Source organism: Calypte anna, chromosome 1 (genome assembly GCF_003957555.1).
Source record: "Calypte anna isolate BGI_N300 chromosome 1, bCalAnn1_v1.p, whole genome shotgun sequence".
Taxonomy (NCBI): domain Eukaryota; kingdom Metazoa; phylum Chordata; class Aves; order Apodiformes; family Trochilidae; genus Calypte; species Calypte anna.
The window spans coordinates 52,954,961-52,979,320 of NC_044244.1; the positions used below are offsets into that span (position 1 = coordinate 52,954,961).

The 24,360-nt window shown below is 47.2% G+C and overlaps 1 protein-coding gene across 1 annotated transcript in view; it reads left to right on the forward strand.

The window, feature by feature from the left end:
- CACNG2 (calcium voltage-gated channel auxiliary subunit gamma 2) overlaps positions 1 to 23,868 on the forward strand; it is a 53,832-nt gene extending 29,964 nt beyond the window's left edge. The window contains exons 2-4 of the mRNA XM_030463379.1: positions 18,931 to 19,014; positions 22,707 to 22,847; positions 23,333 to 23,868. Of these exons, the coding sequence (XP_030319239.1) occupies positions 18,931 to 19,014; positions 22,707 to 22,847; positions 23,333 to 23,868 (761 nt within the window). The remainder of the gene's footprint in view (positions 1 to 18,930; positions 19,015 to 22,706; positions 22,848 to 23,332) is intronic.
- Positions 23,869 to 24,360: the final 492 nt, after the last annotated feature.

Here is a 24,360-nt window from a genome sequence, read left to right on the forward strand (position 1 = left end):
GAAAACAAAGCTGAGATCAATTGAAATCCAGATAGAAGGGGAAGAGAGAGTCCAAAAAACAGAGAGATGGAACTGTGGGTCCAGACCAAGGAAGCAGCATTGGAAAAAGATACCTCAACAGCTGGAGCTGTGGGACACTGAGGAATCTGGCATTAGCAGAGAAATGTGGGTTATGGCACAGATTGAAGGAAATCAGCATGGAAAAATAATGGAGAGGAATTTGAAAATTTTCCTTTAAATGAATGGGAAAACAAGGCTTTGGGATGAAAAGCCTAAGGTGTAATACCAGTTGTGTTTAGATGTACAGACAGATTTGGAAAAGCCCTGACTAAGAACATTTCAAAGGTCAGACCACACAGCAGGCAGTGTGACTGGTAGATTTGCTGTTGTGACAAACCTACATAGAGAAGATGAGTTAAAAATTCACAAAAATGCTCAGCTTAAGCCTAGCATATGCAGAACGGGTTTCAAAGAAGGACTGGAAAGAACAATGGATTAATTAAAACATTTTAGATGAAAAGGAACCATTTTATATGTGAAGGAGTTAACTGAGAAAAGCTGATAGAAATCCAGAGGCTTTCTTAGGCAAGAGTGGCTGCAGGTAAGCAGGGGAGAGCCAGAGCAGTTAGAGAAGGTATGTGTATTATTTGAGTACTATGGACATTAAAGTAACTGGTAGAGCTCAGAGGATTTTTTTAATGGAACATTTTTTGTCTGGGAATGTCAGTTTGTTGAAGCTGAGACTTTGCAGGAACATACTTTCTAGTCTCAGTGGCAAAGTTTGCTTAGATCTGAGATGGAATCCCTAGTCAGAAGGAAAGAGAAGAGGCCACCAGAAGGGACAAATAATTAGTTAGCTCATCTAGAACACAGGAAGCCCAAGGTGAAGTCTTCGTTGGGTGTGAAGAATTTTGAACCAGTTTCCTCCATTTCAGTCTTAAGTCTAGCTGCCAGACCACTATTTCTCCTAGAGCAGAGCAGTTTTCACCCTTCCTCACAGGAAAAAAGCCAAAAAAACAAAACAAAACAAAACAATGGAGGAGGTAGGGACAATGTGTGGACAAGGTATGTCAGAGTACAAACTGAAGATTTATTCTGAAACTTCTAAAATATCCTGATGTTTTGCACCGTCACATCTCTCCATCGCTTAAGGCAGAAAGAAGACCCTGAAGCAGCAGTATCCTCATGAATGGAGGTCTCTGACTCTGATGCCAGAAGCAGCTGAGCTCTGTGTGGTCTTGATCAGATGGTATACAAGTATATTTTCATAGGTACTCGTATCTCTGAGGTATTTTGTACCCACTGTTCTATTCTGCCTCGTTCAAAGGTGCTGAAGACCTACTGCTCCCTTTCAAGTCCTACAGCAAAGCAATTAGGTTAAGTTATTTCAGACTGGGTTCCCAGAAATGAAGATGCATAAAATGAATGAACACATGAAAATATTGGCCCTAATATCTCTGTGACTCAGCTTTTCCACCTCTACAATGAAGAAAATGACGCTTAGTGATTTTGCAAAATGCTTTGAGCTCTATGAATGAAAAAAAAGGAAAAAAAAGAAAAAAAGAAAAGAAAGAAAAAAAGGAATATTAAGTAGCATTGTAATTTTTATTAGAAAAAGGTTTAAAGGATCATTTGTCCCCAGAGAAGGGATCCCAGCACAGGAGAGACATCTCTGTCCGAAGAACTACTTGAAAGTTGAGCAGTTGCTAAGAAACCAGAGTACCTTCATCATGATGAATACCCCAAAATGGATGGAGTGGGCAACCATTTCACAAGGCTGCCACAAGGTAAAAAAAGAAACGGGACCAGGCATCATTAGCAGAAAGGAGATCATTAGATTTCCTCACTATGGTCTGCATGAACCTGAAGAGAAAATGGACGAGGACAGCCATGTAGGAGAGATAAGAGGGAGTGACTCTCTTAAGCACTCTATGAAGAATAAGGAGGCTCTGGGTGCTTGTTAAATGGAACAGCGGTGTCGATGGAGGAGCCTGAGGACACAGCAGATAATGGCTTACTTTCAAAGAGCTAAGCAGAGTACCAGAAGCTAAGGAATTACTGGAGTAAAGTAAAAAGCCAGAGTAAGGAGATAGGCCCACATTATGAGAGGTACCAGGGTCAAGAGAAGTAGTTGTTTTCTTGAATGACTGAATTATGTCAGATGTTTCCAGGGCTGCAAAGAGAGTAGGAGGAGAGGCATGAGAAAGGCTCAGGAAAGGGGGATGTTAAGTCTAAGTGAGATAAATCAGGGCAATCTATAATTGAAAGATGAGAAAAGTATATTGTGCTTGTCTGGAAAAGGGCTAGGAGGTGAGAACAACATGGGTGTGCTGGGAAGAACACCAGTACCAGAGATAGAGGAAGGAAGAGCTAACAGCTTCTTGAGAAATAAAGGAGTAATAGAAACAAGACTGTTCCTGATAAACTTCCCTAAGTCTCCTGCAGGATATGGCACAGGGATTGGTACTGTTGTTGCTGAAGTTATATCTCAAATGACTGAAAATCAGAGATTGGACAAAGTATCCTCAGTAAGATCTTGACATGATGGATTTTGGTTTTGTTTGTTTCTTTTAATGAGGAGAGTGTTGGACAGAAATGGAGATTAATTCAGCACTATGGGTAGTGCCATAATGGACTGAGAGAGGAAAGGAGGGAGACAGTTAAACTGCAGATGAGCATGAGAAAGCATGTGGGGAGAATGCTTCAAGGGAATCAAAGGTTTATTGTGATCCTGAGGTGAAGAGACAACAGAAATCAGTGCAAATCAAGCAAGACATCACTGGCTAGGGATAGAAAGGTTGGGCTCATTAGGACAGAGTCCCAGAGATGAGGAAACCACATGACAGTAGTTGGAAAGGGGGGAGAAGAAAGAGAAAGGTGCAGCATGAGGACAGAGTCACCACATTTGGAACAATAAAGCAAGGACTGTAAGAAGTTTGCAAGATCATGAAACATAAGAAAATAAAAGAAATCCACTTGCAGAAAATTGTTTCAGGAGTGAAATGAGAGATTATCTGTTTAAAAAAAAAAAAAAGACATAAGATCTGCTCAGAGCTTAGGAGATGAGGTTTCTTCTGGGAGGATGCCACATGAACAGAAATGTTTCTTGCTTGTGTTGGCAGTTCCATCCTGCAGGAACTACCCTTGGTAGGACATGATCCAGGGAAGCTGCAATAAACAACTGAGACAGCAGTATTGATCTATTTGGGAGCCTGCAGAGAGTGAGAAATGCTCTACCCTTGGGATTATCCCTTGGTCACCTTCCAGGGAGATCCGGAGGTTGGAGGTGATCTTCACACCACAACCTGTAGGCCAGGATGAGAGATCCTCAGCCCCACAGCATCACATTGCTCTGCTGCTGGGATGGCACCCATCCCACCACTCACAGACAGCCCTTTCTCAGTAACTGTCTCCCATCACGAGTAAAAGCTCCTGATGTGTGCAAAAGCAACATAGAGACAACACCTTACAGACCTATTTAGACCAGATCACAGAAGCACCAACCCACTGCATCCTTAGGGCCAGAGAGCCCCAGCAGGACTACAGGGGAGGCTTAATACTCACGCTAAAATGCCCAGTGTGCAGCAAATACATTATCTTTCCCTACCTGCTGTTCCACTTGTGTCACTCTCTCTTCTCGAATCCCCATGCTGCCTTCCAGTCTCCTTCTACATCAAAGTTCAGTTCCTCACTTCATCTGCAAGGCCTTACATGGCTCTGTCAGACTCTGGTTCCCTCTTTCCTCTCCCACCCTGCCTGGTGCTCACTCAGCACAGCTCCCCTCCCCAGCCCCTCTCCATCTCCCTACAGCAATGACCCTGCTCCTTCCCTCCCCCTGCCCTCTCCCTTCCCCTCCTTTCACCACACAACCTTATTCACCTCCCTCATGCACACCCTCAGGACTCATTTACTGTGGCAAATCTTCCTGCGTTAATGACTTCCACTTCTCCTATGCCCTTGGCAAGCTTTGCCCCCTCTGACTATTAATTTTGTTTACTGTATGACATCTTTAGAACAAAGAATGATTCAGAAATGCCCAGCCAAAGCCAGGAGCAAACATGGCATGAACATGCCATAGCTCAGCTTGTGACCTTTTGCAGACACTTCCTTCCCTCCTTCCATCCTGCCTGGCTCAAACCTGATCTTGTCCCCACTGTTTTCCCTCTGACCTCACCAGAAGCAGGATCCAGGCCTTGTAGTTACTGCCTAATGGCTGCTGAGAGCATCTTCTGAAGAACTGAGCATCCTCACTCACTAGTGCCCCAAAGGCCAGGGTCTTTGTGCCATGAAATCCTAGGGGCAAGATCCTGCCTTTTTAGCTGCCAGCAAAACGCCATGTACGCATGATGGCACGTGGAAGCCCATGATAATGCTTGATGCTTTGAGCAGACAGCATTAGCAGGGAAAGGCTTTCCCCTCCCACTCACCCTTTGTCTACCTCTTTCTTTCCCATTGTCAAAATTTAGCATCCTCCACTGAGAGATTCTGTTTTGCTCTGATGCTTGGAAGGCATCCAGTCCCAGCCTGCTCACTTTCTCTGCCAGTCTCCACAGGTATTCTGTACATGGGGCTTCCAGATAGTCAAGAAATGTTCTCTCTTCTCTCTCACCCTCCCTGCAGGGGAATCTCCCAGTGCAGGGGTTGTTACAGGATCCTGGTGGTTAGGCAAAATCATTCATTCTTGATCTGATGTGTTTACCACGTCTGCTCCGCAGTGCAGGGTGAAGTGCACTAGAGGAGAAGAGGAGCCCTTCAGTGGGAATAAAGGGCAGCCCTGAAGAGGCATTTACACAATGCATTTGTTATGTCAGGTCACAGAGGAAGTAAGAGGAAAACCTGCACCTTTTTGGCTCTAGCTTGGCCAAAACTCATTTTGGTGTTTACTGGAACTGTATACAGGAGAGACAAGTTTGGCCAGAGACTGATTCACGGGCTGGATTTCATGTTTGAGGTTGACATGACCCTAATGTTGGCTTGGCAAAACCAAGGCCACAGACTTCCAAGGCTGAGCTGGTCAGAGGGCCAAGAGGATAAGGTCTTGGTGCATTGTGTACCTCAGACGGTGGTTTTGAAGAAAAAAACTGGGGGATTGAGATGTGGCAGTGGTGGATAGAGTTAAATGGAGAAGTGGTCCCCAAGGAACAGCTGGCCAGCTGTGCCTTCAGCAGCCACAGCTGTCACAGCAGGGCCCAGAGAGAAGCTGGGTCTTTTTTATTTTCTAATTAAGATGCATGGCAGCTGATGTGAAGTCAGGTAGTTGCAGAGACCAGGCTGGAAACACGTAAGAGAACTATTTTCCTGTCCCACAAAACTTTGGAATTATAGGGCTTCCTGTTCTGCAATGGTGTTGAACAAAGATGTTTTTCAAAGGCTTTTTTTCAGACCAAAGTTAGATGCACTGAAATTGTTGGTAAGCCAACAGTTCTGGTATTCACTACATTCACCTGGGATTCAGATGTTCAGGTCAAAGTCTCTGTATCCCTCTGAGAAAATTTCAATGGAAAACTCTGACCAACTCCAAGAGAAAAAGACTTTCAGAAGTGGCTGTAGCATGGCAAAAAAAAAAGGGATATACTCATGGAGAATCAAACACCCAGTGACATTGAAATGCTGCTGTTCTTTGGCACATGTCCTGACTGGCAACTCCAGTTCAAAGGTAAGATAACTGAGGTTAAGGCCTGAGATGAAGCACAATAGACTGCTACATCTATAGCAGTAAATTAGAAACTGAGGAAGGGGATGGAACTTTAGACCAGTGATTCCACTGGATAACTGGTAATTTTTTCAAGGAAAAGTAGGCAAATCTTGAAGGAATTTTTTTTTTTTTTTTTTAATCTTTGAGAGACAGGTTCTTGTTTCACAAACTTCAAAGCAGGAAGTTTTACTTCTGAGACCTACATTACCCTATGTGGGGGGTAGCTGGGGATGTGTGGTTTGGTGTTAGAAGCACTGATGGGCACATCTCCAGTTAATACAATCCTGGCCAGGGAAGGTGACTTGGTACCTGGCTTGGACATGATTCAAAACCCTGAAACGGCCTTTTAGGTTTCTAACAAAGAGTAACTGGACCAGATCACAGTAGAAATCATATTCCCTAGTCTCATCTTGTGAGTAAATTTTATCCCATTCTAAATAGCCTCCTGCCCAGGACGCGAGAGTAATGTTATGTATAGAGTAGTTGAAAATGCTTCAGAGATTACCCCTAGCACATAGCTCACACCTACAGACAATCCTGTAATAAATTAGCATGCTCAGTGGATGAAAAATAATTGGTGCAGTAGCATGGCTTACAGTCAAGCTTCAAAGGGGTTATTATGGCTGAGCAGCAGTCCCTGCTCCCCTTTACACCTTCTCTGGCTGCGCCACAGGTAGTACCATGCTCCTCCTTCACAGCCTCCCCTTCAGCCTCCCCCTTCCAAGTAGTCCTTCCCTCACTGGCCTCCATTCACCTTTCTTGCAGACATAACTCCTAAATCTAGCACACTTTCACCCTCCACGGTTTTCTTTTTAAAAGCCCTCATAAACTAATGGGATACACACACGTACACAGCCATAAATGTCTCATGATCCTGTGCTGCTATAAACCTCCCTCTTCCAAACACCCTGCTGGCACTGTTTGCTTCTTAAACAAGCCCAGCGCTGTGCTTAAGTCTAACTTTTGTTATAAGCACTTCAGGAGAGGGCCAAGTCACTTTGTTTCCTTGTAAATCACCAGGGTACCTGCAACCAAGTTGAAATAACAGTAATAAAATTATTAATGTTATAATAGCAGCCTCAAAAAGCTAACACCAGTCGCAAGTCTTGGCATTTGTTTTTTGCTCAGCTGCATAAAAAGGGACCTAAAATCAAATCTGTGCAATATCTACTTTAACACCCAATGTTTGATGTGGATTATGAGTAAAGCAGCAAGTCAGAACAGCAGCAGCTCCTCTGGAGACATTGAGAGCCACAGCATAGCTGTGCTAATGCAATTTGTTCAGTCTCACACTCACCAGCTACCCTGTTCGGCCCTGTGGGATACAGACTGTGTCTACCAACACTCTGAATTTCAACAACCCAAGTCAAAAATAAGCATGACGTTCGCTTTGTGTGAAACAAAGCAAACTCTGTGCCTTGGCTCTTGTAGCACAGAGGGCACTCATTTCCTACAGCTTTTACGGACCAGTCTGGTTGTTACCCTGAGTGGCCCCCATCCCTGAAGTGTTCAGGGCCAGGTTGGATGGGGCTTGGAGTGACCTGTTCGAGTGGGAGGTGTCCCTGCACTTCCAAGGGCATTGGAACTAGATGATCTTTAAGGTCGCTTCTAACCCAACCATTCTGTGATTCTGGGATTCCATTTGCCCTGCCAGAGACCGGACCCAGATAATCAGTGAAGTATGAGCCTACAATTGTTTTGGAACCATAATGAAATCCACACAGCTCTTCAAATCCTGAATCCCCCAGTATAGCCAGGGAATGCAGGAAGCAATATTAAGCCATGTTTGGATTCAGTGTTTGAGCTGACTGTGAGAGGGCTGCAAGGGGGGCTGTCCCCACACTGAGGACACTGCTGAGGCAGACATCTCCCCTTTCTGGAACAGCTGGGGACTACACTGGTTTCCCTTCCAGCTGCCTGTAAGAAGGGGCTTGCCGTGCACCAGGTCAGCCCTCCATTCTTACTGCCCAGTCTTCCCCCCAGTTTCTTATTCCTTATTGCTTTAAGAACATCTGGGAGGCTTTGGGTCATTTTGTGAGTGTGGTGCAGGTCAGGACTGAATTTACCAGGGATGAGCATGCTAAAGGGGTTCAGCAGGCTAACATTCCCCTCATACTAGGGTACCACTGGGTAGCCCTGTACCTACTGCAGAGCTTCTCCCAAAGCAGCAGTGCTGCAGGGTGAGATGCAGTAACTGCTGGAGGAAATCTCAGATTTAGCAAGTCCAAACCTCTTCCTCAGAGGTTTAATTTTATGGTTGTAGGTGGTGCATTTCAAGGCAATAAAGGGCACAGGGCAGAAAAGCACCACGAGTGCCTGGCCCTGCATGATGCAGCCCAACCCGAAGCGCTGCAGTCAGCAAGGCTTTCCGCCAAAGAAATCCTGCTCTGAGTTCCCTCCTGGCCATCTCTGGTGGGTTGCCTGAAGGGACAGCAAAAACCCCTGTGCTCTTTCTGAACAGAGTAAGGGATAACCAATATTCCCTGCCTGGGTAAAGCCACCCCCTCTCTCCGAGGGCATCTGTGAGCTCAGTGAGCGCGTAATGGCTGCCATGCTTGCCTGCAGAGCCACCGCACTTGGGGGATCTTTCTCAGTGTTGCATGAAGGGCTTTAGGTACCCTGGGGTATAAAAAGTGCTAGAGAAAACCCAGCCCTTCCCCTGTTCTATTTCCTCGCCTAAAATAAACTTCGCACTCATCTGCTAGGCTGGAAGAGACAAAGCAAGTTGTACATCCCATCCCCAGTGGAGGTGTTCACCCCAATTCAGGCAACCATGACCGGACCCCCAGTTCTTACCCAGAAATCATTAGAGAAAGCAGGAGGTGCCCTACCTGCCCAGTCCTTTCCCTACGGGCAGGTAGGTCAATGAGATGAAAGGCCCTTGGGAGCAGGGGGGGCAGGGTTGCATTTTCCCCATGGGAGGCAATCTAAGGAAATCACACTCCCTGCTAGTCCCCAAAATTTCTACTGCTGCCTGTAAATTATGTTGCAGATCTGGCAATTTCTACTGCAGGCTGATGATGTTGTGTGGGAGAACACAGGAGACTTGCTGAGACTGCCAAATTGCTAAACACATGCAGTGGGGGTCTTTCCCTTTCTCCATGTGTCTGAGCCCTGGAGATGGAGGAGGAGGAGAGCTTAAGTGGCACAGAAGAGGGAGGATGGATTGAAAGCTGCCTCTGTCATTGACTTGTTCCATTCTTTAGACTATTTCCCTGGTGTTCTTGGGTATTTTTATTATTAATAACTAATAATAATTTTTATATAGCGCTTTGCATCCTTAAGGACTCTAAAGCACACCACATACTTCATAAGCTAATTACCAGCTGTGAGCCTAATTCCTCTCTTGGTTGTGACCACATCTGCTGAAGAAGTTGCTCAGAGTCACACTAGATTTACACCAGTTTAACTGAGGATATTGTCTCCCTATAGATCCGTCTGGATATGGCAGAGATAAATGCAGTCTGGAGTTAGAGATGAAGGATTTGAATGGCCTTTGCTACTCCTTTGTAATTCAAAAATGACTAATGAAACCACATTTAAAAAGCCTTGTGAACACAGCGTTACAGTCAGGGGTCTAAAGTTTGGGAACAACCAAGTCCAAATTCACACTGGGGCAAGGACTCAGCCCACATCTGAACCAAGGGACTCTACAGCTCCTGGCTGTGTGCCAGGATATGCAGGCCACTTCATGGTGTAAGGAGGGCTGGTTTTCCCTCTTTTCTTGCCTGGAAAATCCATGCCTGTGCATAGTAACTTCCAATCACCTTACCACTCATCCAATACATGACCTACTGTATGAGGTGAGCCTGGCTCTGCCCTCTGATGCACGGCCACGGAACAGAAACACAGTCACATCTGAAGAGAAAAATGCATCCCAATAGGATGAGCTGAATTATAAACATTCTGACACATGAATTTCCTCTGCTTACTTCTGGGGGGAGACCAACCCCCCTGAGCTCTGGATCTTTGAGTTCAAGTTTGAGATGGTTTAGTTCCTATGTCCTCTTCAGGCTTGGATGTTGTTTACATGCTCTGATTTCTGAGAGCTTGATGTGCAGACTCTTAGTTCTATATGCAAAACCTGTCCTAGTTAAAATATTGTTGCCGTGATAGGAAAAGAAAAAAGAAGAAGAAGAGAAAAAAACAAAACAAAACAAAAAACCCAACAGCTCTTAAATATGTCCTTCATCCCTTCATGCCATCCACCCCATTCCCTCCAGGCTTGCATTAGTATCTCCCTTCTTCTGACATCTGGATGTGCAGCCACGGCTCGGGATTGCCTGTGGTAGCTATGGAGCATCTCCTCTCCTCCCACACCTTAGGCACATCGTTTCTCTCTCACTGCAGATAATTGCATCACCCTTCCTGTCACTTGTCTCACAGTTGTAGTGTCACATTTGACTCGTTACACACACACATGCACAAATATTCTTGCTACAAATTGCCAGATTATTTTTTTAATCCTCTGTAATATCTTGATTACTTTCACTTGCTCCTTCTTTTTTGCTTAGACTTCTCTCCATGTCCTGATCAACTTTTGCCTTCACTTTTCCATCCTCCATCCCAGCAGCTCTAGCACTTAAATTATGCTCCTGGAGCTTGAAACCTAACATCTTGGTACAATATCCAAGCACAACTATTTACAAACCCTTTTCTCAATTCTTTTTTCTGGTTCCCAGCTCTTTTTCCCAGGGCCAGTTCTGCATCTTCTTGCAAGGCAAAGTCAAAAGCTTCTACTGACTTAGCTGGTATACCTTGAAAACCCTGCAACAAGGCTTGTATGCCCAAAAGCTCACATGTTTTTCCTACCTAGTGACACAAGTCACTCCAACAACTGTTGAAACAGTTTCTAACCTCTCCGCTGGGCAATCAGAGATAATGTCAGTGCTTCTGCACACACTGAATCGCACAGGAAAGTATCTGTCAGAAAAAAATAATTATTAAATTGTCATATATATGAAATCATAACATTATTATATATGGACATACAAAATTTCCAGAATGCTAGCACAGTAGGGAAATACAAGAAACACAACGTTAGGAGCAGCAAGGTTCTCATTAGCTTTGAATGACTTAGATAAGCCTAATACATTTTTCTGTTCGATACTGTTTTCAAAAGAAATTCAGCTCAGGTTTAATTCTGGCAAAGTCTAGAAAACAGAGATAATTGTTTAGCGGGGGAGATGTTTGTACTGGATGTATGCAAGAAGGATTTTTTTTAATTATTTTTATTATTGCTGTGTTGAGGATTTTCATTGCTAACTTGGGCAGATGTCTAGCAGTCCCTGAAAACCAACCACCTGCAATGTTTCAGCTTGTGAAGCTCAAACGTGCTGGATTTGTGTTTGCACCAAAACGTGTTCAGAAAGCCCTTGCCCAGTTTTCCCCAGCAACCTCACTCTCTGCCTGCGATCAAACAGGGGAAATCTCAAGCCACGGGGAGGATATTTTTGAAAGTTACAACCCTGTAAAAAAGAAGAAGGTGTTTATAAATGGAAATCTTCATATAATCTTAATAATAGGTTTTCCTACCGCTGCATCTCCACCCACATACAAGGAACAGCTACAGCCAGCTCTGAGGCAGGATCTATCCGCTATTTTAGCAGCACACAGCAGCAGAAGCGGCATCAGGGCTCCATTTCGGAGCGGGGTGGGAAGGAGAGGAGATTTGCCTCCTCCGAGGAAAAATGGGAAGCCAGGGAAGGCTGGGAGCAGGCGCAGGGTCGGGCCGTAATGCAGCGCGATCCTCGTTCTCTGCCGCCGCAGCTGCAGCGCCGGGCGGGAGGAATGCTGCAGGGAGCCGTGCGGGTAGCGCTGGGATGTGGTGGGGATCTTCTGCACTCCCGGTGACTGTCAGGGAGGGCTGCAGAGAGCAACCGAGGAGCAAGAGCTGAAAAAGGCAAAAGAGGAGCCTAGGGTCGGCTTGGATGGGACTTCTCTCCCCGGTGCCTGGTCACTATTCACTCTACATCCCTCCTTCCAGCTTCTCCTCTCCTCCTCAGTGCTACCCCGTGCCGGCTTCTTCCACTTTTTTTCTACGCTGCCCATTTATGTCTCCATTTCTTTTTCTATTTATTAACTGTGTCCTGACTAAACTCATCTCCCCAGAATTGGTATTATCAGGCCATTTTACTGCTGTAGCTTTGGTAATGGCTAATGCACTGTGATATACCCTTTCCTTCAGGCTCATGAAGGCAGCAATGTTCTGTAAGGCAGTGTTTGTACCGTTTTTACTGCGGTAAACTCCCTTTATCATCTGATCCTTGCCAACAGCTGTAAATAAACATGACTGTTAATAATAAGGTGAGGAGAGATGGTATAATGTAGACAGGGGAGATATTCTTTCATAACTATAAGATCAATTTCTCTTCTGCATCAGTTCTTTTAAGGGCTTTTTCACCACAAAATCTGAATGATTTCCAGTGGCACATTAAGCGATGGGGCTTGATATCAGTCACATGGGGTTTGTTCTTTTATCCTCTCCCCAGGGAGAGAATTATGTATGCAACATACTGGTTATGTTGCTAGGGTTTTGTTTGTTTTTTTGGTTTTGTTTTGTTTAGCTTTTCTTTCTTAACATATGCACTGCTGCATGTTTATGTTGGAGAGTGCCACATCAAAGCAGGCACACTGCAGTTGGACAGGAAGGTGGTAAAATTTCTGCTGGCCCTTTGTTCCCATGGGATCTCTGCTATTGTCCCAGGTTCACCCCCCACAGATCCCATTTCCTGCCCCACTGAGTTTCACCTTGTAGTAGGAAGTTTCTTTGTCCCTAAGAAGAGCTGTGGACTCTCTGGTCTTAAAATCACCTGCCTGAATCCAAAAGTACTGGCACTAGTGCAGCATCCCCTGCTGCTGTGCAGCACCTGCTCAAGCCCCAGAATGACCATCCCTCAGGGCACAATGGCCACGCTTCCTGCCATAACCCTACACCTTGTATCCAAGGCCTTTAAATGCATATTGAGGCGTGTGAAAAGATGGCCTAATTTTTGCAAGATGCTCGCTACAGAGATGTTCCCTGAAAGGTATAATGAGCTCTTCTCAGAAGCCAGCCTTTCTTTTGGGGATGTCAGCACAGGGTGGGTAAAAGCAGATGTCTTGTGCTCCCTGCCACCGTGCCTCCGTGTCAGCTCCAAATCACCCAAAAGGATGATTGCTTTCAAAAGTGTCATTCTTAGAAGGGTGTAGAGTAGTCAAAGGGTGTTTTCTATGCTTCTCTTGGAATTTCATGAAGCCTCATTCCTTCCTCTTGAAGTTGTGTCAGGTTGACATTAAAAGCCAGAGAGACTCAGTGTCAGTGGTATCATTTTTTGAAAGGGCCGGCAAACCTCCACTCCTGATTTGGAAGTCCTTTGCCAGTACGTGTAAGTAAGACACACCAACAGTTTGTCATGTAGCTGTGGAATTTGTCCTCCCAGCCCAGAGGCTGTATCCAAGCCCTACTTCACCACCTGGTACCAATCAAACTCAGTGCAGAAACAGAGTCCTGTAGTGGAAAGAAATGTTGGTGTTTGTGTCTGCCCACCTGCCCTTTGTGTGCTGTTTCTCACATTCCTTTCATTGGGTGGATAGCAAATATGAACCTGCAATGAGGATTAGTCCTAAGGCAGGAATCCCAAGTGTGAATTTGGGAGCTCTTTCATGTGTGCACAACACTCCCCATTTGTCTGGGGGAAGGTCGCATCCAAGATGAGCACTTTACATTTGAACTGGAAGATGGGGAGGATTATCTGGCCCGAATGTCCAATCACTTTCATAGTTTTAATTTAGATATATCCTCGGGCTATTTCCCTGAGGCAGGGAAATACTATTATTTCCCCTTTGAGTGAAAGAAGAAGGGGGTTAACTCACTTGCCTAACATGATACAGGGAATGTGTAGCAGAAAAAGGTATTGAATCCTTGGCCACTACCAAGACATCTTTCTGAGCTTTTACAGACAACAGCTATATACAGCCCCCTTTATTTATATCTCTAGAAGCCATCATGCCAAAACCTCTGCTAAATTAGAGAGTGAGACAAAAAGAAAGCTTTCAGTGGATTGCTTTTTTCCATAAATGGAAATATCACAAATCATTCTGGGAAAACAGGTCTTTCTGTTCTCGTTCTTCTTTGTCTGCTTCTCTCCTTTTGGACATCTTTCCCTCTGCCTCTGGCTCCCAGTTTTCAGATGTACGGTTCTGACCATTTAAAAGTGTTCCTACCCTGCAGGAAGGGAGGAGCTTTTCATTCTTTGGAACTTACTATTTTGCAATGGATTGCACTCTGCAGGCAAGCCGGACTTCTGAGAGGGATAGGGCTGCACAAAGAGGCACAAAAATAAACCATGCCACCAACAATTCCCGGGCAGGTTCTCACTGGGGGTAACTCAGTCTGAGTCTTGCTGCAGCAGAGCTGATGGCTGCCTGCTGCCCTGGATAGACAGTGTGTACCCAAACAATGACCCAGCTGCATTAGAGGAGGCCTCTCTGAGGGCTGAACGTGCAATTCATGTTGATTTTCATGCATCTTAGACATTCAGTCCATCTTGGCAGTATTGCAGGTTGTTGCTACTCTTATCAATGCCCAGGCTGGGAAACTTTTGTCCCAGCCCAGGCACTGGGGGTGTGCCTCTTGCACCAGCCCTAGCTCCTAAAGACTGTATTTTCCAAAGCTTGGGCAGGCAACAAGTAAATGGTGGGATCTCACATAAGGACTCCCAGTGGTACCCAGGGGATCTGGAGGATGCTCTGTGATTTTCCATGGATCTGGGTGTCCCCAAACTTTCTGTCCTGAAACTAATAAGAGGTTCTCCCTGCTTTCTTTGCAGCCTGCACATTCCAAAGCAGGCTGCACAAAGAATTCCCATACCAGTTGATATACCAGGGAGAAAGAGGTGGCTGTGATGCATGAGAAACTGAGGAACAGAAGAAAGATCTGATGGATGAGCACAAGAAAGAGGATGAGAAGGGAGCCTGAACTGCACTGGGAAAGCTGCAGGGATGAGGTAGAAATGCTTGGCTTAAGTTTCTCAGGGAAGTGTGCAGGAGGTTACAGTGCTCAACACCTTCCTGTTTCAGGGTTCACAGCATGAAATGACTCAAGCTGGGAAGAAGGGGAAGGGCAAAGGGACACAAGAACAGAGGGCTCTTACTCCCTCGAGGGGGTCTCAGAGCTCTACATACCCTCCAAAATAATTATTTGCTCTTGTTCAGGCACTTGGGAGTGTAGCTATAGGGTGACACATGGCTTTTCCCTCCCTGGCTCTGCAAACCTCACGTGTGGCAGGGGGAAAGGCTGTTGTGTCAGACTTCAGGAGCACTGCTGAGCTTCTCCAGCCCCCTCCCTGTGTGTGGCCATAGAGCTTCCACCAGCACAGGTGCCAGTGAGAACACTGCACCATCTCAGCAGGCCACAGATACCCATCAGAGAACTGCCGAGTGACCTTGGCACAAAAAGCAATATCAAGGCCTTTCCTGCACCAGGATGGCTTCTGAACTGTCACCATCCATTGCTCACCTTCTCTGTGAGCTTGCACAGCCGCTGGCACCAGCGCACCCACACCATGCCCTCTTTAACACATCCCTGTATGGCACAAGGCAGAGGAGGGCTGTCACCCCCATTTTACAGGGTGGGACTCTTAGGCAGAGAGAAGAAGTGGTTTTAACAGCTTGCCTGTGGCAGAGCAAGAACTGAATCTTGTTCCTTATATTCCCAGTTACCGCATTAATGACCTAAATTCTGCATCCTTTCCCCATCCATCGCCCAGAGGAGATGGGAGGCGTTGAAGCAGAGGGTGTGGTAGTGCAGGAGAACAGGCAGCATCCAGAGTCACGGTTCTCTGTGCAAGGTACAAACAAAGCATGGACTAAAGTGGGACCAAAGCTTTCCAGCCTGCCCTCATGAACCCCTGCAGGGCTGAGGTAGGGACAGTGATCAGCTTGGCACAGCCCTTCAGCTTTTGGTGACAGCACCATAGCATTTTAAGCAAGCCAAGACTTGACACCCCATGGCCAAGCACCCTGATGAGCTACAATGGCAAGACCTTTTGGACACTCAGCACCAGGAGCAGATTTTCATAGAATCATAGATCGTTTTGGGTTGGAAGGGACCTTAAAGATCATCTAGTTCCAACCCCCCTGCATGGGCAGGGACACCTCCCACTCAAACAGGTCACTCCAAGCCCCATCCAACCTGGATTTGAACAGTTACAGGGAGTGGGCATCCTCAGCTTCTCTGGGCAATCTGTTCAAGTGTCTCATCACTCTCATGGTTTAAGAAGTTCTTCCTAATATCTAACCTAAATCTACCTTCTTCCAGTTTAATACCATTCCCCCTTGTCTTACCACTCCATGCCCTTGTAAAAAAGTCACTTTCTAGCTTTTATGTAGCCCCTTTAGGTACAGAAAGGCTGCTATGAGGTCCCTCCAGAAGCTTCTCCAGGCTGAACCACCCCAGCTCTCTCAGGCTGTCATCATAGGAGAGGTGCTTTAGTCCTGATCGTCTCAGTGACCCTTCTCTGGACTCTCTCCTACAGATTTTCAAAGAGCTTGTGCGTCCTCTCACCCTGCCTAAGTAGCTGTACCTCTCACTAGCAATCCCACACACAGCCATATAAAACACACCCTGCACAAGATACAGCATCTTTTCCAAGCAACTTGAATCTTCACATAGGGTTTAAGCAGACTCAAGTACAGCAAGAAACAGAGCAGGGGAGAGGGAAACAAGAGGAAGGAGGGGAAGAATGGCATGAGTGAGGGGGTTTCCAGATGCAATGTCTCATCCATCCCTGGCTGATTCCAACTGGGGGTGTATGGCTATGCACTGGGAGTCTTGCCTGAGAAGTGCAAACAGGCTCCTCCTGCTTCCCCAAGTGTATGGGGCAGACACTACTCAGCATTAAAGATCTTCTGTGCAAAGAGATGAAATCTGAGGCTGGAGACTGCCCCGATGCCTCAGGGAGCAGCAGTGCTCACGTGCAGTGTACAACAGTGGCCACAGCCAAAAGACCAGGGTGATGAGCTGCTCCAGGCAGCCAGGGGCAAGCAAGGGAAAGGACCCCCTTAATGCTGTATCTGCCTTCCTCACAGGTATTTAAGTGGACAATAGGACAGGGTGTAGTGGGCAGGGGGAGCAAGTAGTAGCAGGGTGGAAGCATGGCAAGGAAATTTGTTCGGTTATAAAGCTCTCCTTCCAGAAGAGCCACGGAGGAGGAACAGACACTTGTTGAAAGAAGTAGCAAGTTTGGGGATGGATGGTTAATAATCTCCTTTCATAACCCACAGTTTCAGTATGGGAATAACACTTCAGAGCTACATGGGGAGGCTTTATTCCTGCTTCCTTCTCCTATTACTTACCTCTTACATGCACACACACCACTCTCTGCTGTCTCTGGTCTCTTCATGAAAGCTCTTTGAATTAGTAGTTGAAGGCAATGGGTATCTCAGAAGCATCAGACACAATCCGACTGGATGCAGAAGAAACCAAGCTTGGGGCCTGACCTAGAGGAACCCACCTGCATGCCTTCTGCTCTCTATTTGCTCAGGACTGCCTACAAAACCATCCCAAACCTTATTCCAGCAAAGTCTGGTCTTGAAAAGAAACTCAGAGGGAATTCTTTGAACTTAGTTCTTCCAGCTATTTCCAGATAGAAGAAAGATCATTGGAATTCATCTCGAATAAACCTTCCAAGACATGACTTGGAGACATGGTCCCTGCAGCCTGAGTAGGGTTGACCTGGAAGAGTTCTGGGTTCCTCACAAGATACTCTTACCAGAGGCAGCAACCAGAAGAGTGGTGGCTTTATTGTCTCCTCACCCTGCACACCCAGCTGGTTCAGTGGCTGGGCTTGGGCAAGCAGCTTTACCAGGTTTCCCCATCATTTGTCACTCTCCAGACTCAGGCTCCCGACTCTTCTGCTGAGGCATCAGTCAGCCTGAGCCACTCTGGTGCCTGACTTCTGGTGAGGGAGGCCATGGGATCACCATGCTTACACATGCACCCACGTAGACACTGCATTCCTACTTTATGGACAGGTTATGTCACTCAGTTATGTACTAATGTCTATCCAGGAAAAGAATCCAGAGGGATTCAGGTAAGGGAAGGTGGCAGAAAATGTTTGGGGGAGCCCCAGGAGGCCTAATGTAATTGTCTTCCACGTGGTCACCCCTGTACGAACAGGAACAACCTGATCCTTTGAGGCACTAATCAACCAGTGGTCATGATGATGATGATGATGATGATGATGATGATGATGATGTGGCTTGAGGATTACATCTCTGGAGTGGTATTCCTGATTTCAAGATGACAGAGACACAAATGACAAAAATAAGAGCCTGGTATACATCCTAGATGACAAAAGACTAGGAAGATGTTGCTGGTTTCCTGCTGGAATGGGGTTTGCTGGTCACAAAGAGCATGAAAAAGGGTGCTCAGTGACTAAAGCTAGTAGAAGGCCCTGTACATAAAACATCCAGATAAAACTGAGGGTGACCAGCCCAGCTTCTCTCACTTACTCTGTAAGATTTTGCTCCCCCAGTGCAAAGGGTGTTTTGCTGCTGAGCTACATACAGACTCATGCACCAAGCTTCTTGTAGCCTTAGTCTGTGAAGGGACAGGAGGAGGCCTGATAAAGGAATGCAAAAACAAGCAGTCTTACAAAGAGAGAAGATTAAGAGCTTTTGTTCTTCTCCTGCCACACCAGAACAAGGGACATATCCTGATGAGGAAATGAATAGGCAGCAAACTCAGAGCTGAAAGAAACAAATGCCTTTCCACCCAAACCTGATCACTCAGCTGCACACAACACTGCCTGGGGCCCACCAGGTGAAATACAAACACCTAGAGGTATACCAGTCAATGCTGAGGGAAGGGACTCTGACCTTCATGCTCCACAGTGTTACCCAGTCTCTGGCTCCTCTTCCTCAGAGGTGGGCAGTGCTCTCCTGTCTGCCTGCAGCAGGAGCCATACCTGGTGCTTCTGGTGCTCTCCACCATTAAACGAGGACCACCGGTCTAGGTGGGCATCAGACTGGATCCAGATGGCAAAACCCAGGTTCCTGTGCAAATATGAGGGAGATACATGGGAAAGTGTGTGAAGAGAATACCTGGGCATTTAATGGGCATCCATACATGAGCAGTCCTGCTGCTGGGGAGGAAGGCAGGGTGGGCACAAAGGGCAACGCAGAGGGCAGCTGTTTCTGCAAGGCAGGTTTTGGTGTTCTCATTTGTTCTTTTTTTTTCTCTTGTTCCCTAGGGAATTTTAAAGGTCTGTGTAAGCAAATCGATCACTTCCCTGAGGATGCAGATTATGAAGCCGATACAGCAGAATATTTCCTCCGTAAGTCCGCAGGCTCTTCTCTTTGCAATGGCTCATAGGTGCTAGCGCCGGGTGCCTCTTGCTTTTTGAAGGTAGGGTGGTGTAGGTGCTGAGAGCTGTTAGCCTCAGTGGGCCAGAGAAGGTGATCCCAGAGCCTCACCACCCCCAAAAACAGCTCCTCTCTCACCTCTCTGGGGCTCTGCTCGTGAGACGGTGCAAGTTTTGATCTCATAGCAATACCAGTGGTATTTTTTTCTAAACAGAAGTTAATTACGATGTAAATCCAGAGTCTTAATTCAAATCCACTGGAGAGCTGCTGAGTGGGCATAAGGTCAGGGCTGGGTAAGGTGGGGGAGTGTGTGTGAGTGTGTGTGTGTTCTCCTTAAGCAAAGGAACTCTCTATTTCTTCACCTGATACTCTTAATAAACTAGCTGGATTGTGTCTGAGGAGCACCTACTTCTGTCTTTACCTTTCCCCAACCACCAGTCCTGCAGCAGCTGCAGATCTGATCTTTGCTGGGTTTAGTGATTTCAGTGATGGGTATGGGGAGCAGGAGTAAGGACAGTCAAAGCCTTTTGCAGAAAAGACCTGGTACTCACCCAGAGTCCCCAGGAGAGGTGCTATACCCCAGACACATGGCATCTCTGTAAGGAAACCTAGCCTGAGCTCCCAGTCCAGCCTGGGATGTGCAGGTGAAGATCACTCCCCCTGCATGGGGACGTGGAAGGCAGGTTGGCCAGCAGAAAAGATCAACATTATGCATTGCCCTCCCTGGTCACAAGTAAGGATTTTCACCTGCCCCAGAAGCAGGAGCTTGCTTTTCCTTCAGCCAAGCTGAACAGGGAACACTCCTTCTCTTAGGTCCCCCTTGCTATCCTCCTTCCACAAGCCTTTTGTTATCATGAGAAGAAATCTTCTCCCCTCAGAAGTCTGAGATAAGAGCTTTTGACCTCCCAAGGTTAAGCATGAGAGGTCTCTAAAGGCTGGGAATCTTTCAGAATAGCTCCTTGTCATCCAGGCATGCTTCAAGCCAGATGTGGAGACCCAGCCCTGCGGCAGGGATGAGAGAGATAATTTAGGCTCTGCAAGGCTCATTTGTATGTGAAAAGAGGCGGACCTTATACTGCTTCCTCTTGGTTTCTCAAACAGTTCTTCATCTGCTGTAAATTGCAAATAACCCAGGGAGATAGCTTCTTTCAGATGCCTTTCTGCAGCATCAAGTCCCTTAATCACAGCATTGCCCCTGAACAGCAGAGCTGAAGCCTGGGGTTTGATCCAGTGTGACTCCAGGACTGTGCAGGCTGCCTCTGAGGGCAAACCAGCTCTTGCAGAGTTGCTGGGGAGCAAGGAAGCTGCTTGCAGCATCAGCTGCACTTCAGAAAGAAGAGTTGGGGAAAGGGGTCAAACACCTCAAGAAGGATGGGTCTGTTCCCTTGGAGGGAACAAGATCTGAAGGAAAAAAATTGGCCCAGCATCAGGATCTGACAGTGTCCCTGGGGTAGAGTCCTCTTTAAGAAAGAACCAGGTTCAAAGAGGGATTTGGCAAGTCAATAAAGGACTACTTGGGTCAATCCTAAGGGAGGTGGGATTTCTGCTGGCTTAGACCTGAATGGAGAGGGACCCCACTGAACAGTTTCTTCCCAGGACTTCTGCCAAACTGCAGTCCCTGGCTGCTCTGTATGGGCAATGCCTGGCAGTACTGGCAAGAAAAGCTAAGAAGTCATTCTTTAGTACCAGACCAAGCAATTCCCTCATTCAAGACACCAGCACAATTGTGGGGCAGTGTCCATGACCTGGCTAGGAGGGCTTAGTCTTTATTTCTGCCAGCCATCCCCATACGGTGTCTTAAGATTTTTGAAATCAAACACCTTCTTGTCAGAAAGGAAGCAGAAGCCTCCCTGTATTTCTTTGCTAGAAGACTCTTGAGTTAGAGTAAACAGATGATACAAGGGAGCATTTGAACACCACTGTGAGTCCCCTTCTCTTTAGAGCAAAGACTCTGGACCCAGGAAGGCTAGGTTAGATTCTGCCCCATTCTTGCTGGCATGGTCCTCCTGAGGGGCAGAAAGCAGGGGCTGAGCAAGGCTGCTGTCCTCCCCATCACACAGCGCCCGCAGCTCCCCATGTCAGCAGACAACTTTCTGTTCTCCCAACACACATGAATTTCATAATGAACACACCAATAAAATTGGTGTGCTCAGGGCCAGGCTGCTGGACTGACTGAGCATCCCTATAGAAACCTTTCTGAACAGCAGATGTCTGCTTGATGTTTGCTTACTGTCATTTAAGCTTCACATTGTCAAATCCTGCCTTGCTTTCCAGAAGCTATTAAGATGGTTATTATCACTATCCTGTTCCCTGAAACACAGCCAGGCAGAACTGGAAAGAAAGCAAGCAAGAGAGGTTTCTCCCTGCCTTTTGCATTACACAAGCACAGGCAGTGGGCTAGGGCCACCTTTAAAGAGCCTATTGCTTGTGCCTGGTAGGATCCTGATGCCAATAGGATCTTAGAAGCACAGCCTCTGCCTTGCACTTGCTTCAGTAGGGTTATTCTCACAGGCAAGGACAGATTAGCTTTCATTCCCCTTCCAGATCTTTGCTCCACCAGCAGAACTGCACCAGCCTGTCCAATACATTTCTTTATCAAGCAAGTCTTCATTTCAGACTTTAACAGCTTATTTTCTCTCAGGGACAGAGGAAGGAAGGCCTTCCTAGTTAAAATATAGGAATATTGGCCACATGAACTCAGGTGGCCTAGCTGGTACTCACTGAACAGCCCACAAGCAGCATGTATGTGCGTGCACAGTCCTGGCCCTTTCCCATGTAGACAGGAGAGTCCCCCCAGAAGCTTTGGGGTATATTTCTTGTACATGTGTGAGCATATCCGTGCATCTATGCCATTGCCCTCTGCTGGCTGAGCTCTTCCCATATCGACCGATGGAGAGCGTGCGTGTGTGGGAACTGGCACATCCAAACCCATCACTGCCCTCTGGAAGGAGCCCAGTCCTTTAAAAACCAGGATAAGCCCCACATTTCAGCATGCAGGACTGCTTCTCAGTCCTCATTGCAGCTGCAGAGTGGTGCACAGCATCCGGAGCTTCTTCCCAGCCCTAAAAAAAATATAAATCTCTCCTTGAGATGCTCGTGTCCTTTTGGGAGGATTTGAGATTGAGCAGCACCGCAGGAAGCATTTGGGTTGCTGCTCTTTGAAGAGCAGGCTCAAGCAGCAGCACCCTGCAGGAGGAGAAGCTAGATGGTGCTGGGGCTCCCCCTCCAGCTCAGAGTGCCCCCAAAAGCAGAGGAAAAGACTGTGCGAGGAGGGACGGGCAGCACAGGCAGGCTCCCAGCTCAGCCACTGGCCCCACAGCCCCTTTTACCTCCTTGCACTGGGCCACTGGCTTCATGCAGCATCACCAGCCAGGGCGCGGGACAGCAGCTTGGGAATGCTCTCTTTTTCTGACACACTTTGTTTCTCCCTCCCTTCCTCTGTCTCTCCTTCCCTCTCCTCCTCAACACCTTTATGCCTCCTTGAATTAACCCCCTCTCACACGTTGCCTTCTGTCTCCCCCCCTTACCCCCACCCACAAAACGTGCTCGCATGCCCCCCTCCTCCTTGCCCTGGCATTATTTCCATGCCCCTTTTTCCATGCTCCTTTTTTCCTCTCTCACACCTGTGCTGTTGTTTCTGTTCCTCTCCCTCTTTCCTCTACAGGGGCTGTTAGAGCCTCTAGTATTTTCCCGATCCTGAGTGTGATTCTGCTTTTCATGGGTGGACTCTGCATTGCAGCCAGCGAGTTCTACAAAACCCGACACAACATCATCCTTAGTGCCGGCATCTTCTTTGTGTCTGCAGGTAAAGGGATGGACAGGGCCTGAGGCTCTGAGAGGTGGGGGGGCTGCTCAGACAGAGCATCCTGCAGGGGCATGGTTGCATAGGCAGGAGTGTATGTGCTTCCCAGCTCTGCTGAGCCTTATTCAGGGTGAAAGAAGCTTCCCAAGGATGCCTTTCTACCTTGCCTTCTTGCCTGGCAGAAGCAGGCAGCAGAGCCTTGCATGCAGGAGCTTTCTTGCTTCTTGGGAGCTGCTGGAGAGAGAGTTTCCATGCATCCAGCATCTCTCAGGCACCAGCCAGGAGTGCAATCCAGGGGTGCAGCAGGCATGCAAGGAAGGCCTTGCCCGGGTTTCCCAAGGAAAGCTGCCCACCGGGAGGGGATGGGTGGCTGGAGGATCTGCTGTCCCTGCCTCCCAGGGGCGGGGGCTGAGTCCTGTGTCCCCTGCCACCTCAATGCGTGACCATCCTGACACCTTCCTCTCTCTTCCCCACTGGCCGTCTGGCAGGTCTGAGTAATATAATTGGCATCATTGTATACATATCAGCCAACGCCGGAGACCCCTCCAAGAGTGACTCTAAGAAGAACAGCTACTCCTACGGCTGGTCCTTCTACTTCGGGGCCCTGTCCTTCATTATAGCCGAGATGGTGGGAGTGCTGGCCGTCCACATGTTCATAGACCGGCACAAACAGCTGCGCGCCAGCGCTCGTGCCACGGACTACCTCCAGTCCTCCGCCATCACCCGCATCCCCAGCTACCGGTACCGCTATCAGAGACGCAGCCGCTCCAGCTCCCGCTCCACCGAGCCTTCACACTCCAGGGATGCCTCTCCCGTCGGGATCAAAGGGTTCAACACCCTCCCATCAACAGAGATCTCGATGTACACCCTGACCAGGGACCCGCTGAAGGCAACCACCACCCCCACCGCCACCTACAACTCCGACAGGGATAACAGTTTCCTCCAGGTTCACAACTGTATCCAGAAAGAGAACAAGGACTCTATCCACACCAACACAGCCAACCGCCGGACCACCCCGGTATGAAGCCGTCGCCAGGAGCTGAAAATGGGGCAAGAGGGGGAAGGAGGAGACGGGGGTGGGCTGCAGGGTGGGAGGGTGAAAAGGAGCAAGGGGCAGCCAGGGGGTGTGGGCAGGAGGAGATGGAAGCGCCCCTTGGGGGGGGGGGAGGGAGGGTGGGGGCCTTCCCAACGCAAAAAAAAAAAAAAAAAAAAAGAAAAAAAATCCACAAAAAACTACAAAAACGAACAAAAAAATAAACAACAGAAAAAAAAACAAACGACGAACAAGCAGTTAAGCAGACAAACAAGCGAGCAAACAAACAAACAGAAAACTCGAGGAAAGACACAACAGTGAAAAAAAATATTAAAAAAAAAAGAAAAAGAAAAAAAGAAAAAAAGAAAAACTTTAAAACTGAGAGAGATTTAAAAAATAGAAATAAATTTAAAAGAAAATGCATGATTTCCCATGTACCATTATTTTAACATTTAATAAAAACAGAATTAAAAAAAAAAATAA